This window comes from Lonchura striata, chromosome 7, assembly GCF_050655825.1.
Source record: "Lonchura striata isolate lonStrDom1 chromosome 7, ASM5065582v1, whole genome shotgun sequence".
In the NCBI taxonomy this organism is placed as follows: Eukaryota; Metazoa; Chordata; class Aves; order Passeriformes; family Estrildidae; genus Lonchura; species Lonchura striata.
Window position 1 is genome coordinate 17,842,620 of NC_140709.1, and position 18,065 is coordinate 17,860,684.

Consider the following 18,065-nt stretch of genomic DNA (forward strand, 5'->3'; position numbering starts at 1 on the left):
AATACTCTTATACACACTAAACATTTTTTCTTTTTTTCTTTATTATGGATTGATACAATGGGGAAATCTTATATCTTCACTACAGTTCCAAGGCCATACTAATCAGGTGTAATTTTTAATAAACACTGACTGTTTGGTGCTCATTCGAGGTATTTCATTAGGAGGTTATTCATTTAAAATAAATGTTTCAACCACATCAAGCTGTAACCTTTCTTGAAATGTAAATGAATGGTTTAAATGAGAAGATTAATAAAGAAGGGATGTTCCAATTCCAAGCATGGCATGCTATGTATTTTTAAATTTGTCTATGCCAGATGCTGTCAGTCAGAACAAAAAACTGTCCAAGCAGACAATCTGTGCGTCTGAATGTTGATCATGTTGGAAAGTAAAGGGGGAGGGGGGAGAGAGTGTGTCAAGGATTCATGGTCCTTCATCTTTGCAGTAGAGCAAACACGTCTCTCAGTATAACGACAGACAGCTGCTTCCACTTTCTAATGTGCCCTAACTTAGATCACTGAAAGAATTGTCAGCACTCAGAGAAACACACAAAGATAACACAGCCAGCTGCCATGAAGGGGGAAACAGCACAGCTCAGAAGAAATGGGATTTGTTCCATTTGCATGATGCTGGCTCCCTTGGGCCCCTTTCTTTCAAATCCAAAGCACAAAAGACAACACTTAACATATTTGCTTAAAGATGACAACCTCATGTTGATTTCATTTGGATGTAACAGTGTCAGGATTACAGATATAAGAATATATTATATCTGTAACGGAGACTGACAAATGTATCCATCAGTGAAACTGTCTGATTCATCTGCTTATACAGCCATTTTACCATCCCAAGGGTGCCATCTAAGTAGTAACTTTAGAAGACTGAAGGTCTAATTTTATTACACCACATTTCAACCTACTAAACAATATTATTTCTAAAATAGATCATTTTTATTGGAAGTCTCCCTGATGAAAAATCCAGTAGACACCAGAGAATTTATGAACTGTATGGGTCCTTTGAACTCAATATACTGCCCATTTTAAGCAACTTTCTTTACACACAATCAAAACCTAAACTCAAATAATTGAAATTAAATTAAAAACACAGATAATAATGGTGCCTATTTTAATATTACATCATAGTCTGTAGTTATTTGAATATCTGCTGATTGGCAGTCCATCACTTTTAGAGTGCTTCTTGTTACAGTTCTGTATCTATAAAAGTTTCTCCAATAGAAAACCTATGATTAATTATTTTTCTTCAATATACTTTGACCAGCTACACAACCTAATTTTTGGTTGACGTTTTCATTGGGTACTCCAAAAGTCACATGGAAACGACTGAAAGCCAAACAAATTCCTCATAGTACTGTCCTCAGCTGCAGAAACAGAAAATCAAACTAAAGGGTACAGATTTGCAAGATCGCCTGTCAGCCCAGTTTTATGGACCAGCCTCTTTTTTAATCAGATGAAACAATTAGGCCGTGGTCAGATTCTTTCTAGTTTCAAATGCATTACACTAAACTGTCTGATGGCACAAGTATTCTCCCACCATCCCAACATGACCAAATGACTCTGCATAATGCTCCCTACGTTAACTGCTTTGTCTAGAGGAACTCCAAACTGCTTGTTGCTATCTGCTGCCACCAAGAACTGCACTGTAATTCACTAGATTGAAGTTGTTTTGTAAAATGGAGTTAACTGCTGTACGTGGAATTTCAGCACAGCAGATGGTTACCAATCATTATTTTCAATTTGTTTAGTTTCAAGCATTGGGCTGTTTGGGAGGAGCAGTAAGCAGGACAAGAATGGAGAGAGCAGCAAGGTTAGATGCACCGGCTTGCAGTGCAAGTCATGCTAGATGGCACAGCATTAAAAGGAGGGCGAAAAAAAGTCTCTGCTCAGAACTGCAGCAAAGCTAAAAAAAAAAAAAATTAAAAACAGGGATGGATAAAACCGGATTTTATATACAATAATAGACAAAAAAAAAGTTAAGAACACAACAATTGAGAGGGGGCCAATCTATCATTCTCTGTTCAAGAGTTACCTTACATTCTAAATATTGGAAATGGACTCAAAAGTTTCCAAAGATAAACGTCTCTGTCCACAATTTGCCATCATCCAAATTTGAATCATGCTCTACTGTAAATTGTTCAGTTGTTGAACTGGAAATGGAAAAGGAACCATTTATGGACAAGTGCACATGACCAGAAATTAAGCTGTAAATATCTGGGCTGGGCCATTATTGTAGTCAAGAAACATCTGGGGCTGAAGCTGAGGCTAGGCCCCACTCCTTCTGTATTCATGTAATTGCTTGGATGATTTATAACTTAGTGTCTATTAAAAATGATTTAAAGAGAGATCTGAAGCCTGAATTTTAAAATCAAGTTGGCTGTGCTCATGCTTTCATTTGTTCAGGAGTGAAAAAAAGAAGTCCTTTACTGCTCTTCTCCCCTGTTCTATGTTTAAGTCCACCACAAGGACAAAATTCACATTTTTCTAAATTCAGACAAAAGACATGACACATACACTTCCAGCAACTGAAGTCAGTGACCTGTCATTTAGTTTACATTGGACTTGCTTGGTGCTTTAATATTCCCTGTGAAAACTGACTTTGAATTATTTTCCCAATAAAACTTTCTTTATTTGTTTTAAATCCTATAAATTGTATCAATGCATCCACATCATATTCATTTATTCCTGCTATTTTGAACCATCCAAGACTCAGCTCTGCTTGCCACCACAATGCCACAGGCATCCTGCTGGCACCCAAGCACTGTGTCCCTTGTGGAGACATTTCTGGCTCTAGGACTTGCTTGCTTCCCCCCACTAACTTCAGTGCAGTCCGATTTTGTTTTGGCTTTCAGAACAAGCTGTAAAAACCAGGGATTTGACAAGGTGGAAGAGAAAGGCCAAGGATATTTGGGTTTGGAGGACAAAAGTAAAGGATATACTTGGATGATACCAATCCTCTATCAGCAGTTAGCAGAAAAAGAATGCTCCCTCTCAGGCAGAACAGCAGGGCCAGTGTCTGACAGTAAACAATTATGTCATCAAAAAACTTGGTTATTTAAGACTGAACAGATACCCTAACTATATTTTCAACCTATTTCCATAACAGCAGAAGCTTATTCTGAGAGTACACATAACCCTGCAGAGATTGGGTTTGTAAAGGAGTTGACCATGACACCCTCCAAGTGTTACACCTTCTTTTTTCATTGACATTTCAGTATGTTGGAGAGTTTTACTGCAGAGCTCCACACCACAGCGTGGAATTAAGAACCAAGTTTGCAAACCTGGGTGTGTGCCAAGGCTGAAGTGACACACTAGTGACTGTCTAAGCCCCCTGGGAAAAAGTGGATTAGATGAATCACAAAACAACGTCACAGTTATTTCTCCAGTAAGTTAACTGTCTGTTGGTCACAGGTGATGAAGACATGAAAGTTTGATGTAGCACTTCCAGAGATTGTACTCTGTCTTGGAAGTTTTTTCCCTGTATCTCCATAAACTGTCATTATCCTCAGACTAACAAAAACTCTTTGACATTTTAAAGCAATGAAAAACTTTGGAAATGTGATTGCTTCAAATTGGCAACGTACTACCTAAATTTTCCAAACTGTTCACAGGATGTTGTCAAACTCTCCCAAGAAAATTTGGTCTAGTACCACCTATAAAGCAGACACTCTACACTTCATAAACCAAACAACTTTAATTATTTTTGAAGAAAAGGTTAGGAAATGGGAACTGAGCATAGCAAGGTGACCTACAAAATAAACAAGATCACAACCTTCCTCCATTCTTAAGTTGTGCAGAAACTTAGAAACCCAATGACGTAAAGCTTTATTGCTCATCATTTAATATGTAGCTAAAATTCATGCCAATTTTTCAAGCACAAATTGTTCAGCTTATACCACTATTAAAAAAAAAAGTTGTCTATGTGGTTAATGACACTCTGCAAGGAATTTTTCTTCAATATGCATTTCTCCCTAAACATAAAGTCTTAGAACAAAACTGAACTGCAGACTGGTGTCTTCATTCCTGGTGTCAAATCCAGGAATATTTGCTTTTTTTGTTCTACATGAGGACATCTAAGGAAAATTCAAAGCAGACCATCAGATTAATTTGAATTATTGAAAACCTGATTGCTAATAGTGATATACTAGAGTAGAGAATCACAGTGAACTGGAGAACAAGTATGACTTCACATAAATATCGACATTAGTAACATTAATCTATAGGAGAATAAAAAGCTGTAATATGGCATCTCACAATAGAAAAGGATTGAGCCATTGAACCTATGCAACTGAAGCAGAATTAACTAGATTTAATCACACCTGGATTATTTATTATCCAGATTTTAGTACATAAGGAATTTTAGTATCTAATTGTGGAAGTCTGAAATTATCTGCACTGGCTTCTGTAGTCTTTACTACAGCAAAAAGCAGTGTATAACTGAAGAAATGTTTGTACCAGGTGAAGAAATATCTGCAAGTCAGCAATATAATGGATTTGAGTCTACTTTAATAAAGATCACCACCAGAGGAAAAAAAAGTCAAATACAGAAACATTTCCGAGAATAAAGAAGGAAAAAGAAAAGGAAATCACTGTAGCAAAACTCCAGGAAAATGAGGAATACAGAGATTTTTTTTTTAATGCAACATGAGTGGAATTCTCTTTGTAGGTGCCAGCATTAAAACTTTGTGCAGATGACTGTGTGGGTGAGGGTCTGGCAGAGGAGATTACTGCTGTGCCCTCTAGAGGCTGGATGTCTGGCCAAGGAACTGTTCAGCAGCTACTCAAATACAGCAGAAGCTACCAGCACTAGATCTGTAAGTACAGCCTCTTGGTCTTAGCCTGCCACTGTGAAACTCCTGGACTTGAAATATAGTAAACAGAAAAATAGTGACCTTATAAAACACAGAAAACTGCTATTCTGCATGGTTTTACTGACATCTCTACCATATTTTATGTGCTCTTAATACACTGTAAGCATTAATACAGCAAACCAAACCCCTAAAGGATTTCTGTCAAGTATAAATACATGCATAAACAAAAGATATAATTGAAAAAGTCTTTGCTTAACGAGCTCATGGGTGCTTTGGCACAGTGCATAAAATGTTGATTTAAAATTTTGAGATGATACAGCATTCACATAGTTGAACTTTGGAATCAACATAAAAAAATAAAATCTATTCAACATCAATTCAGTAAGTTACTCTTACTATAGCATAGAGACACACCTCCCCAAATAACAACAATGAATTTTTTTAATCACTAGAGTACTCATGAAGTGTGGATATTTTTAAAAGCAAAAACATCCCAGGGTAAAACTAGGGTCAAATTTTGCATTTGCATTAAGTAAAAAACTCTAATATACCTAGTCAATCATACACTAGTTGAAACACAGTCCACAGAGCACTTAATACCTCAGCCCAACAAACATATCACCAATTGGAATTTGGTGGACAAATGCAAATGGATAGATTTTTTTCCTTAAATCATACTTTATTTTTCATTATCTTACTACTGACAGCAAGTAAGTCTTATTACAGCTAACTACGAAACTGTCTTGCCAGAAATCCAGCACTGAACTACCCACACCATTTCAGAAACCATACACTAGTAAATTATTTTACAACATAACAGCAATCCCTTCTGAAAATAGTTATCTTACAAGAAACATGCATATATATACAATGTTTCACTTCCTTCAGTGCCCTCTTACCATATAATGAACATATTAATAGCTATGCAGTCACTTTTTTGTTTAAAAATTTAGAAAATATCCCAATTTGATAGCAGGGATTTTTTCTGTTTGATATAGTAAACAAGAAACACCAGAAGAAAAATATTTCTTTTCTCCTCTAAAAACATAGTTAAATGATAAGTTAGTATCTTTCATGAAAACTTCATTATTTTAACTACACAATACCTATTTATACTTAATTTTCCTGAAGAAATTACATTATACAATGTGGCATATAATGAGTTCTGAGTGGGGGTAGGAGAGAACCAGTTGTTAACTACGATTAAAATGACCAGTTTTCCAGTGCAGTTGTCTTCTAATTAAATTAAGTGTGAGGCACAGTCATTGAGATGTGCTATAATGACTTGCTTGGAAGTTTTTTTCCCTTTTACTTTTTTTTCTTTTCCCCTTTGCTTATTAGAATACCTTATACCTTTCAAAATTAGAACAGCGTAGCAGGGGGGAAGAGAAAAAATGCTTTTGGCAGATGCCACGCCAAGGCACGTATTATTCACCATCCTTCCACCCACAGTCAGGAACGCAGCTCATCTATTTCTTAGCTCATTCCACTAACTCAAACACTCAGTATTACACCTCAATTGCTATTTCAAAAAGACAAGCCTCTTAATGACAAAGTAGGCTGCCATTTTATTAGCAGCAAAATAAATACAGCTGTAGTGCTCAACACTGCATCAAGCTAAAGTGATGCCTGTATTTACTCTCAGCTGTTAGGGATTACACCCAAAACCAGTTCTGTTCCAGAATAGCTTCCAGCTGAGCATCTGACAATGCCAGTACTGCATCCAGAGAGCCTGGCACCCCCAAGAAGCATGTTAAGCAGGCACAAGTTTCTCCTCACTTTATGGTTAATATTTTCTATAAGATCTGACTTAGAGAAGAAGTAACTTATATTGGGGTGCTTATCTTTACAATAAACTACTACAGGTCACCTGGTAGAGGACACAACTGATATTAAAGTGATTATAGCCTTGCTCTTAGTCAGAATATGGAATTACATATGTGTTGGTAGTGATGTCAGTAAAACCATGCAGAATGGCAGTTTTCTGCGTTTTATAAGCTCACTATTTTTCTGTTTACTACATTTCAAATACAAAAGAGTTTCACAGGGGCAGGGTAAGACCAAGAGGCTGGGAACGAAGAGGGGAGTTCTGGGGGATGCAAGTAGGCAGAGAAGAGGGCATAGAATGGCTTTGAAAAGCCAGGAAGGAAAGATACTATTTCTCTGCAATGGGTTTGTATCAGCCAGGCTTAAATAATGGTATTGCAAATTAAGGCCCAGGGGAATTTGGAGCATACAAGTAAGCTTTTGTTCTCCAAACCCCAAAAGGTATGTGGGAGATCTGGGGGTTTGTTTCCATTTAAATGGCATATGTATTTCTAAACAATAAGTTAAACTTTTTTGCTCTTTTTATTGTACAGCCTTGCTGATTCAGTACCTGTTAGAAAAGATACTATTGCTAACCAATGTAGCAACAACTCTTTCAAGTAACAATTATCTGTTACTGTACTTAGCACTTTCATTTACTTGCCTTCAGAACTTCTGAACAAGGAAGAAAGCAACAAATCTAATGTAATAAACCTCACAGGGAGTGAGGGAGGAGGATGGGAGGTGGGGGAAGCAACAGATCGAAAGAAGAGTGCGGTAAAAGTCATTTGAACGGATGCAAGCTTTCCAGTGTAAACACAGAGGCTAATTAGTAGGTTGTGATTTTAAAATATATTCTGTTATCAGAAAGCAAAATAGAGATCTATACTAAAAAAACCAAAAATCTTCTGAAGTCTTTAAAGCAGGTGGAAAAAAACATAGGCACACATTCAATACACCTCCACTGCCCCCACCCCACACACATGTATGGATACAAAATTGGGTTAGTTTTCTGTAAATAGGCTTAGCTCCTGTAAATATATCTCAGGATTTTAGATGTACTTTTTCATACTGTAAGATTTCTATACAAAACCAGTTTAATCTAAGTGCCTCTGATTATTATTAGAAACTCATTATTTGAGGACATCTATCTTTACAGTAACTATGCACCATTAAGGAGCACAATGCCCATAATTGTTTAAAAAAGCTGTGAGGGGGAGGGGGAAAGAAGAATGATTAGGAGGAGGGAGAAGATAGCTAAGGAAGATTTTGCAATTAGAATAGCATAATCTATTCTGCATTTTGTTCCTTGGAACATCTACACAGTAACAAATAGTTTAAAGTTTTCTCTGAGCAAAATCACAAATTAATCATCCCTTATGCCTTTATTAATGCATGTATTTTTGTCCTGATGAATTTCAAATGTGTTTTTACGATCACCAGGAAAAGCAAAAGCTCTGTTTCTTTTATCATACAGCATTAATACCTCAAGAGGGAGACTGGAACATTTAAGAAGTACAAATAAAGCTAATGCCTACTATTTTCTGGGGAAATTCCTTATAACACCTAGCTTCTAAAATCTGTTGCACACCTGCATATCCAAAGTCAACAGAAATTCCAGGGACTCAGTGCTTCTGATAACCAAGCACCCAAAAGTGGAAAGTTGAATTACACTTTCTGAGATGCAATACTATTTGTGATGTTATCTCAGCCACTCAGACCCTTCAAGCTCAAACTGCAGCTGTTGTAACGCTCCGAAAAAGAGAGCAACTTTAGTCCAAAAAGGACTTGCCTGTCATGAATGAAAGTAGTGAATTCTACAATTTCTACTGGGGAAGTGGGGGTGGGGTGGTATTTGCTAATTACTCAATAACAAAACAGCTTTCCTTAATTAATGCTGAAAATTATTACTCCAAATAAATATTAGTGTCAATTTGTTATTCTGTACCAAATGGATAACATAACTGAATTATAACTGAATATTTCTAACTAGTGAAAACTTTAAAAATGTCATGCATTAAGCCACTGTTTATTCAGGCTCTATATGCACACTATGAGAACTATTTTACCTATAGCTCATAGTGAGATATATTTTACCTATATCTAACTTTAAAAAATAAAGGCTTCTGATATTTACTGAACAGTTTGTTTCAACAAATATGTTCTCTGCATATTAAGATGTGCCTTTGATGACTACCACACTGACAAATGCTAGGGGCCAAATAATGACAAGTGCCTCATACATAGGATTTACTGACATCAATCCGAATAACACTGCTTGATGGGATGACCATGGTTACCCATCATGGTTCATGTTACCACTGAAGTTTTTAAAACTGAATGTGGAAAAATAAATCAGTGTTGTAGTATAAAGAATGCCTATGCAGGACAGGAGTATGACATACAATGAATGAAAGTCAAAGCACAAAATGAAAATCAATGATTAAGAAAGGTTAATTGCAGCATGAACAGTTTCCAAAATATTACTGCTTTTATTGAAGGAAAAGAGCAAGAAATAAAAAATTATCAGAAATTCTATGAACACATGAAAAATTATTATCTTTAAAATTAAATATCTGCTTATTTATTGTATGCTCAATACAGTACCACTATAGTTATGGAGTTAATATAAAGCCTTATGATATAAAGATCTAAGATCACTAAACACAAAACCACTTAATTTTGTAAATAAAGTGTTCATTTAATTGAAGAGCTACTAAATTTATAGTCTTCTTCCATATTAAAAATAACTGAATGCTGATGGTTTAAATTTTATTATGTTTAAACCCAACAGTTTTCTGACTGGAGATAACCAGTTCACAAATTATCACAGATGACTTTAAGTCTATAAAAAACAACACAGACTATTTTAATTTTAATTTCTCTACTTTAATAATGTGGATGACCTATCTATTAAGCTTAAAGATCCCCAGCAAACTCCATATGTATATTAAATAAAACAATTACATAGAATGCAAAACAAATTAATAAAAACATTTTCCAAACTGAGTTTTCATACGGCCACATTGCACTGTTATTTTAGAGCTGCAAGGGGAAACAGAATTGTATCCACATACTAAGAGTATATTTCTACAATACTGTATCTAGTCATGTGGTCCACAAATGCCAACAACAAGGGACTGAAAATAGGATCAATTCTTTTCTTTCTCAGAAACAATCTTGTAAGCATCTGAGTTCCCGAAGACATAAAAGAATAGTTACTTTTCTGAGATCTTTTGATATTGCTCTTCATGGTGGAGCTATCCACAAGTGATGGGAAAGATCTCTTTTGAAAGTAAATGGTGCTCCTTCAAATGTGTTCAGAAACATCTTTGCTGTTCCTTTCTCTGTTTCTCAAGTTTAACTTGAAAAGGATGCTTGATTTTTTAAAATTTGGTTTAGGTATCACAATGGGATACCTAATATCAGTCAGTGCTTGCAAACCTTATTCTTCCAGCATAGAATCTAGCTGTTTCTTTCTCTGTGTCAACACAGGAGGTTGAAGTAATCAGAAGGTATAAGAACACAGAGGATGTTAACCTGCACTTTCTCAGAATCCGTGATGAGTAGGTTCATACTTTCAACATGACCACACTGAGCCATAAGTGCATATATACAGCTACTTTCACCTAAAAGCACAGCTACCACAGCAGTTTGTACAGTAGGGCTACGAGTTCATAATATTTTAAATGTCAATATTGATACTATTGTTATGGATTAATAATTTCTGCATATCATTTTATCATTCCCATCCACTCTCTGCCATTATTCAGTAATATAAAGTAATTTTTGGCTCTTCCCCTCACCATGTCTCCAGCAGACAAGCACACAAAATCAGTTGTACTGTCTAGGAATATCTTTGCAACACTACAGTTTTAAGTTTTATTAAGTGATAATTCAAGCTCACTGTATAAATTCTTTTTTATTAATTACTTGTTTGTATGCTAGAATAGACAAGACAAAAAGGAAAAATCATCTCAGATGAAAATAGAGATGCTATTTCCAACATATTAAAAGACAAACAGCTGTTATTCTAAATCAGGTAAAAAAACCCCAAAACATCTTAAATGAAAACATAAAGATACATTCCTGCCACAAACCCCTGTGACCTACCAGGTTCAGCCCTTTCTCCCATCTCCTCTCAATATTCATTTACAAATTCCCTTCAGATTAGTAGGAGTTACACAAACATGCCTTCATGTGTCCCTTAAGCATTTTACCACACTGAAGAAGAGAAACAAAAAGTTCAATTGTGACCTGTATCAGAAAATCATTCCTTCAGATCCTGCTCAATTAGATGTGAGACCGCTATCTTAGTTCATGAAGTTTGACCACAGTATGCTCTTACTGCTAAGGTATTAATGCAAATAAGATACACATTACTCAAATAAATTTATCATCACCAATCTATAACCAGCATGACACATGCATACATTCTAAAATATTACACAAAATAAACTGTGGCATACATCTTCATACATTGAGCAATTCATCTGCAGAAGGTGAGCCACGTGTTTTAACAGAGTACAGAACAGATTAAAAGTAGAACACAGAAGGGTTAAAAACAGACAACAGAAAGTCTGGGTAATACATGATTTCAAGCACTCTGGAACAAAAATGTCCTTACATCACCAAAATTTGTAATCACATCAAAATAATCTCAGCATTTTGTCCACATACCTTTCAGGGTATTTGAAATTTAACTAGCAATATGCTAGCTGTAGCTACACTATAAAAGAACTGAGAAAAGAGTTTCTCAGTTACAGTTAAATGACTGGTAATTGCTATGTCAGTATTTCATGGCATATCAGACTACACACTTAATAGACTATTATAGAAAAAAAAATGTAAAAATCAGCCAGTGGCATGACAGTCATCTGTAGCTACATTATTTTTAATTACATCCAAGATACATGAAACTTTTTCCTCTCTGCAGAAAAATGGTTTAAAGAACAAAGTTTTAGTCCATTATTCAAATAATGTATGGCTGTTCTTTCTATTGTACAAATACAATAGCTTTTGCAGTAAGGAGTGTTGCTTATATGATTAAAGAGATAGTTGAGTGTTATGATATGTTTGACAGGTACCGTTCGAAACACTATTGGAACAGACACACAATACTGTTATTAACATTCTGTGTGTGCCGATACCTCATAGCAACAGAGCTCAGCAAAACGAAAGCAGAGACTCCACATTTTCATCACTGCAGACATCTCCGCATGCCCATAATCAGTGGTGCTTTCTGCAGATTACACTTTTTTGTATTCATCCCATTCTTAAACTGACCTGTCAAAGCCCGATCTCTCCCCCAGTTTCTCAAGATTTTGGTAACCAAGACTGACCAGCTATTTTTCTTTCCATTTTTCCCCTCACTTGTCACAAAGCGGGGCCAACCCCAACAGGTATTTAGAAGTAATAGTAGTGAAGTCCACTTGTGCATAGTAGATTGCTGCAAATACAAATTATCTTCCAAGAAATATAATAGATATATGCATTCTCTTTAACATGCGCATCCAGCGGATGGCAGGTACAATATTAAAAGTCTGAAAAACTTAGGTTTCCTTTGACCTCCATTACACTTCCAGTGTAGGATTGTCTGCTCCTTGTAGGGTAAGACTGTATTTGTCGAACCTGCAGCAACATCTGGCAAGTGGTTGTCTCTGTTCTTCTCTATTAACTACCATTCTTTAAAGGAATACAATTTCATCAGTTTCATTAAGGGAGAGCTGTTGTTTTGATTGAGAGATTTTTTTCTTTTGTTTTTTTAAGAAAAAATAAAAATTGAATGATCTTAAGGAATTTTCTTTATACTCGCATTTCTCACACACTCTATAAAAATATCATTGACATAGGGTGAAAAGGTCGCATACCTCACCGAAATGGAGCCAAGTACTCCCGTAAGGTTTTTCACCTGGAAAATATCCCTGTAACTAATTCTACGTATTGGATTTTTTTAATTATTGTTTTAGCAACAACAACAAAAAAAACCTCTGGGCCTTTTCCCAGCTGAGAGTTCCCTGAAGTCATCTTTCCCATAAGGAAGATAAGTTTTCACTTAGAGGATAGCATCTCTAGCAGCAAGATTTTAATACTCTGCAACAATATCAGGGATACGCAATCCTGAATTTACGGCTCTTCAAATTGCTTTTATAGCTATACTATTCATTTTGGATCAGATGCTTATCTAAAATTCCATACATCCATAATATCTAATTTAAAACAGCTTCCAATGAGTCAAAGCATAGTACTGAAGGAAAAGAAAAAAAAAAAAAAAAAAAAGGCAAGCTACCACAACCAAAACAAAAACAAACAAACAAAAAAAAGCCACCATGGTCCAGATTCTGAGAACTGTAAATTATTTTATCTTTTTAAAGCTAAATATTTTTTCACTAGCCCAGTAGGTACAATTCCACTTCAAACTTCATTTTTTTCACCTTCATAGTACTGCTTCTCATCTGCTCTGTTAGTAGCACATGAGAATTTCTAATCAGCTTATTCCAAATTATTTTTACAGTTATTTTTATGTCTTATCAATAACTGAGAAGGAAAAAAAGTGCTGATTTATCAATTAAACAAGCTTTATGGACATACAATATTCCTCAATACTTCAGAAATGTCTGCAGAACAATTTCCTCCAATCATAAGATCAATGAATCAATGTAAAACCCCAGTAATTAAATTTATCAACTTGGTATCAATACATCCAGCACTTTATAAAAGTATTGTGTGAAGTTTTTTCTGTTAACAGATATATTGATTGGGGGCAAAGAGCCAAATATTTCTATTATTAGATCTGGGGATGCAAGATCAAAACTCAGTCTGTCATAAACAACATACAAGTGTTTCATATAGACAGGTCTCATGCTGATTTTGTACCATTAAACCCACTCCTAACAAGCAGATAAGCCTATTAATTGATGATTAGGACTACAGAAGGATCAGTCATCATATTCAATGCTTCTTGTATGCATTCAATGAATAACCTTATTTACAGGAACCATACAGAATATTTCTCCTCTAAGAAATATATTTTTAAAAGAAACTGAGCATCTAAACAATAGCAGATTCCAAACCTTGTTCATTCAGCATAAAATAGCTTTATTAAATTTTGAAACTAAATCTTTGTATTTTGAAAGAGATTCTGTCTCCATTGTCTATAGCAGTTATTAATAGAGAGATGAAAACTAAAGCCCAAAGATGACACATCTCATAAGAGCCATAACAGAAACAAAACCAAGAAAACAAAAACACCATCCAAGTGTTATAGAGTTCAATTTTTAAAGGGCTAGTATACAAACTATTCTGGAATATATTTTTAGTTGCTATCCCTTACTACATACACACAAGCAAGTAGGGCACAAAAGTTCAAGTGCCCTTTTTCAATTATAAGAAATAAAAATAGTAGGGCATTTTGTATCATGAAAATAAACCACAAAAAATGTTTGACTATGCTCAACTATAAAAAAGCTTAAAGAACGGCTAATGACATAAGACCAGTCATTTTTTCCCATGAACTGTATGATGAAAATATCAATAACAATACAATCATAATATTTCTAAAATGATGCTACAATAAGCAAACATTCCTGTTCTTGCACAATGTTGCAATACATAAAAACAATTCGAGCTAATACTGAAGGTATCTTAATATGACGGGAGGAAATAACAACAAAACCTCCAAACCCACCAGATTCATGTAGGAGTCACATCCTGTTACAAACATCAAACAACAATGAGCCTTTATTACCATGCTATGATTCCTTCATTTCAAACATGATTAATTAGCAACTATAACACTCACCAAAACTCCCACCACGCTGCTGTTTGTTGCCTATTTTCAAATGGGTCTCTATCAAGTATTCATAAGCAGTGTTAGTCTCATTTACGACACTGAAGAAAAGAAGTCATAGCATCTTGCTTTAAGGAAGATTTCACTCATAACCTAGCCAAAAAAAAAAAAAAAAAAGAAAAAAAGCACAGAAAAGAAAACAGAAACCCAACAACCAAACACCAAACCCTTGTTTCTTCAAAAGGATTCCTTTATAATCCAAACACAAACTTTATGCAAAATGAAAAACTTTTTAGTGAAGTTGTTAAACTATTTAGATGGTTGAAAATAGAGAAAGATAAAACACCAATTTTAGGCTTTCTTTTGGTCTTTTTTTTTTACTTGAAATATTAACTTTGAATTCAATTTGAAATACACTGCTCCTGTTGAGAATGAAAGCATGGTTCATGTGCTAAAAATGGATAATAGAAAAAGAGAATCAGAAGGGGAAGAGACACTTAGCAGTACTCTTAACATGTTTTAAGCTGTGCTAACAGATACCTTTAAATGTACCTTACTTGCAATAAACATTACTTTGGCAGTAAAAGAAACTTTGCTTCACAGGGATGAGAGGTGGAAACTGAGATTACAAATAGAAGAAGAAGAAAGAAGACTGAGAAGAGAGGAAAAAAATTGCCTTCTCAAGCAGAACTCTATAAATACCATCAGAAAGACAACAAAAAAAGGTTCCATTTGGAAGCAACAGATGTATTCCTAAGCAAGAAAATATCCCCGACGAAATAATGCAGAGAGTCATACAGACAGGATCTTTAGAAGCCTGAAAAGAAATTGCCTGTGTGGCAAAGCTAAAGTTTCCATGTGAAAATAAAAACAAGGTAGAAGATCCGATACCTCCTTAGTTTACCAACTCTTATATCAGAGATACTTGATGATTTTGTCACGCCCAGAGCAGAGCAATTTTTAAGCGCAAATCAGTCCTACTCTCTCCAGCTTTCTCAATTTTATAAATTTGGCATCAAAAACATCAAAGCAGCTTCCACTTCGGACCTAACTTTTAGAGGATCAATGTGACAAGTCACTGCTTGATAGATGTTTCTCTTGATAAACGACTTGTTCAAAAGAGACATTGTAGCTTTCATTTCCTGACCACAACACACTTTTAATTTGCAACAGCAGAGCTGCTCGAGTGTGACTAGTTCCCACTTCCCAGTCTTTCAGGACTGTGGCACTGTCAGGCCACATGCACGGGCAAAACAAAAACTCAAAAAGAGATGAATTTGCAGAAAGAATTTTAGCAAAACTTTTCCTGAAACAGGAACCTGATTATATTTAATTTCTCCTAACAGTGGGCTCTTAAACACCCCCTCCCAATCACCCTCAATCCTTAGCATTTTGAACACCCCCTCCCAATCACCCTCAATCCTTAGCATTTTAAGGGAAGCAAGGAAAGAGAGAAGTCATATTGAAAATATATACTTAAGCACCATAGAATATATATAGCTGCCTAATAGTATCATGTTTATTATACATACATATATCACTGCTACTATAATTATTATTATTATCTGGGAATTGCATTTAACAGTCCAAACCGTCCACACCATCCAATTTCAGCTCTCAGCATACTGTCCAATTCCCGATTTAAAATTTATAAATGTAATATCCTCCTCATCACAAGCAGCAGTCCAATCTGCTCTGAATATATATTACAGCTTTAACATCACAGAGGGAAATCTCCCATCTGGCAATCACATTTGCTCCAACAGCTCTAGGAAAAAAAAAAAAATGTTCCGCTCTCGCTTGCTTGCTCTTCTCCTTAAAACATTTCTCAGAGCAAATTATGTGCATCTAAAATAAACAGTTGCCTTATTGATTGTTCCAAAGTCAACAAGTTCTAAATGCAAAATGCAATCAGATCATTTCCATCACATAGCACCTGGGATATGTTTAGCAATACAGTCACCTACAACACCAAAATAGGAGTGTACATTGTGCAACTGTCTCTCAATTTCTTTCTTGCATTCAGATATGTTATTACGAGAGATCATCAGCCACACACGGCAGACCTCACCCTTATCCCAAATACACACATGCACACACACACATGCACACTCTCTCTCTCTCTCCCCTAGGGTCTCTCTCCATCTTTATTTGTTACTATCACACACAATTAAAAGTGAACATAAAAGTGAACCCCTTTTTGGTTGCACAAAACAGACTAATAATCACTTTTGTTGTTACTTCCTTAGCCTTAACTGCATACCTAGAGGTGCATCTACTGCACACAAGGAGCTCTATTGAAATTCCCCATGCTCCATCTTATCTGACTTTTTTGGAGGAAGGGGCAGCATGGGGGTCTGGAGAGTGACCATTAAAATAAAGCCAGTTCCAGCACCTGATTATTTCATTTTGTTAAGCATTGAGAGCAGAGCAGTGTGAACCAGACACTTGTAAACTGAGCATAAAATACTCCTTATTAAATTGTATTAAGCATTTCACCACAACAGTAATTTTGTTTGTTTACATGCAAAACATTCCCTCACCCCACATCAGTTAAAATCTCTAGCAGCTGATTACGCAGAAAGAAAGAGAGGGAAAAGCAGCTGGAGTTTAAATAACTACTAAAAAAATACCAGTTTGCAAAAGGAAAAAAAGATGCATTTTAGGCATGTATGTATGAGCACATAGATGTGTAGGTGTATATATTCATTGCTACACGTTTTTGCCCTCTCCACTCGCCGAGTTTTACTAATTTACATACCATCGGAGTTCAGTGGTGTGTATAGTGCACTGCTGGTAACATGCAACTTCAGGTTTCACAACTGAGATCAATACAATGGACAAAACTAATGCCATGATTGAAGCAGAAATGATAAACAAATGATAGCAAGAGGAAAAAAAACCTACATATATACGAGAAAATATACTATTAAACATTAGGTATTTATTACAAAATATTTGCATGCAGAGTCCTCAGTGCGTTATCATGCTATTTAAATTTGTCTTTGCTATTTAGATGCAAAGGAAGTAGATCCCAAAACGGACATACCATAAACACTGGTGCTACTGATCATTTCTTGCTGGCAGCACAAAAAGCTGAATTGGATTTTTCACAAGCAGGAATTCCAAAGGTTGCTTTTCATTAAAGCCACTTTTCCTCTCAGCTATCAAATGTCACTGCCTTGAAACGTGGGCCCTTTCGTCAGGTATTCATTTAACCTACATGCATATAATTAAGTGGGAAAGCAACATCAACAAAAAGGGGATCTCAGATCACAAGAGAAGAAAGAAAGGGGGGAAAAAAAGCACATGACCAGGAATGCAAGTCCATGTCAATTTCACTCACTCCCATTGAAACTAACAAGAGCTCCAGGGAGGATAGTAATAGGATCAGTGGATTGTATATACCATTAAATTATACATCTTTCTCTCCCTCCTGAGCCAACAATACGCCCACCACGCTGTACCCCCTCCAACATGATGTGCTTACATTTTACTGCAACAGCTCCTCTGACATATTCCTGCCCCCCCCCCCAGCCAAGACACAGCAATTTAAACCTAACTTTTGTTCTGCGAGATTCTTATTTGCACTTATTTAGTCAGAAGTTAGTTGCCTCAATGTCCAGACCCGCGTTACCTGCAGTTTATTAT

General features: G+C 35.7%; 1 protein-coding gene across 10 annotated transcripts in view; it reads right to left on the reverse strand.

Moving 5' to 3' along the window:
• Positions 1 to 18,065, reverse strand: part of FIGN (fidgetin, microtubule severing factor) — a 127,206-nt gene that overhangs the window by 85,617 nt on the left and 23,524 nt on the right. For 3 of the 10 annotated variants that reach the window (XM_021528567.3, XM_085584320.1, XM_085584323.1), the window contains exon 2: positions 17,464 to 17,633. The exons of 4 other annotated variants lie outside the window; for them this stretch is intronic. In XM_021528567.3, the coding sequence (XP_021384242.1) occupies positions 17,464 to 17,488 (25 nt within the window). In that variant the 5' untranslated portion in view covers positions 17,489 to 17,633. Of the gene's footprint in view, positions 1 to 14,426; positions 17,634 to 18,065 lie in introns of all 10 variants that reach the window. 3 more of the 10 variants (XM_085584319.1, XM_085584321.1, XM_085584322.1) reach the window with 3 other exon arrangements.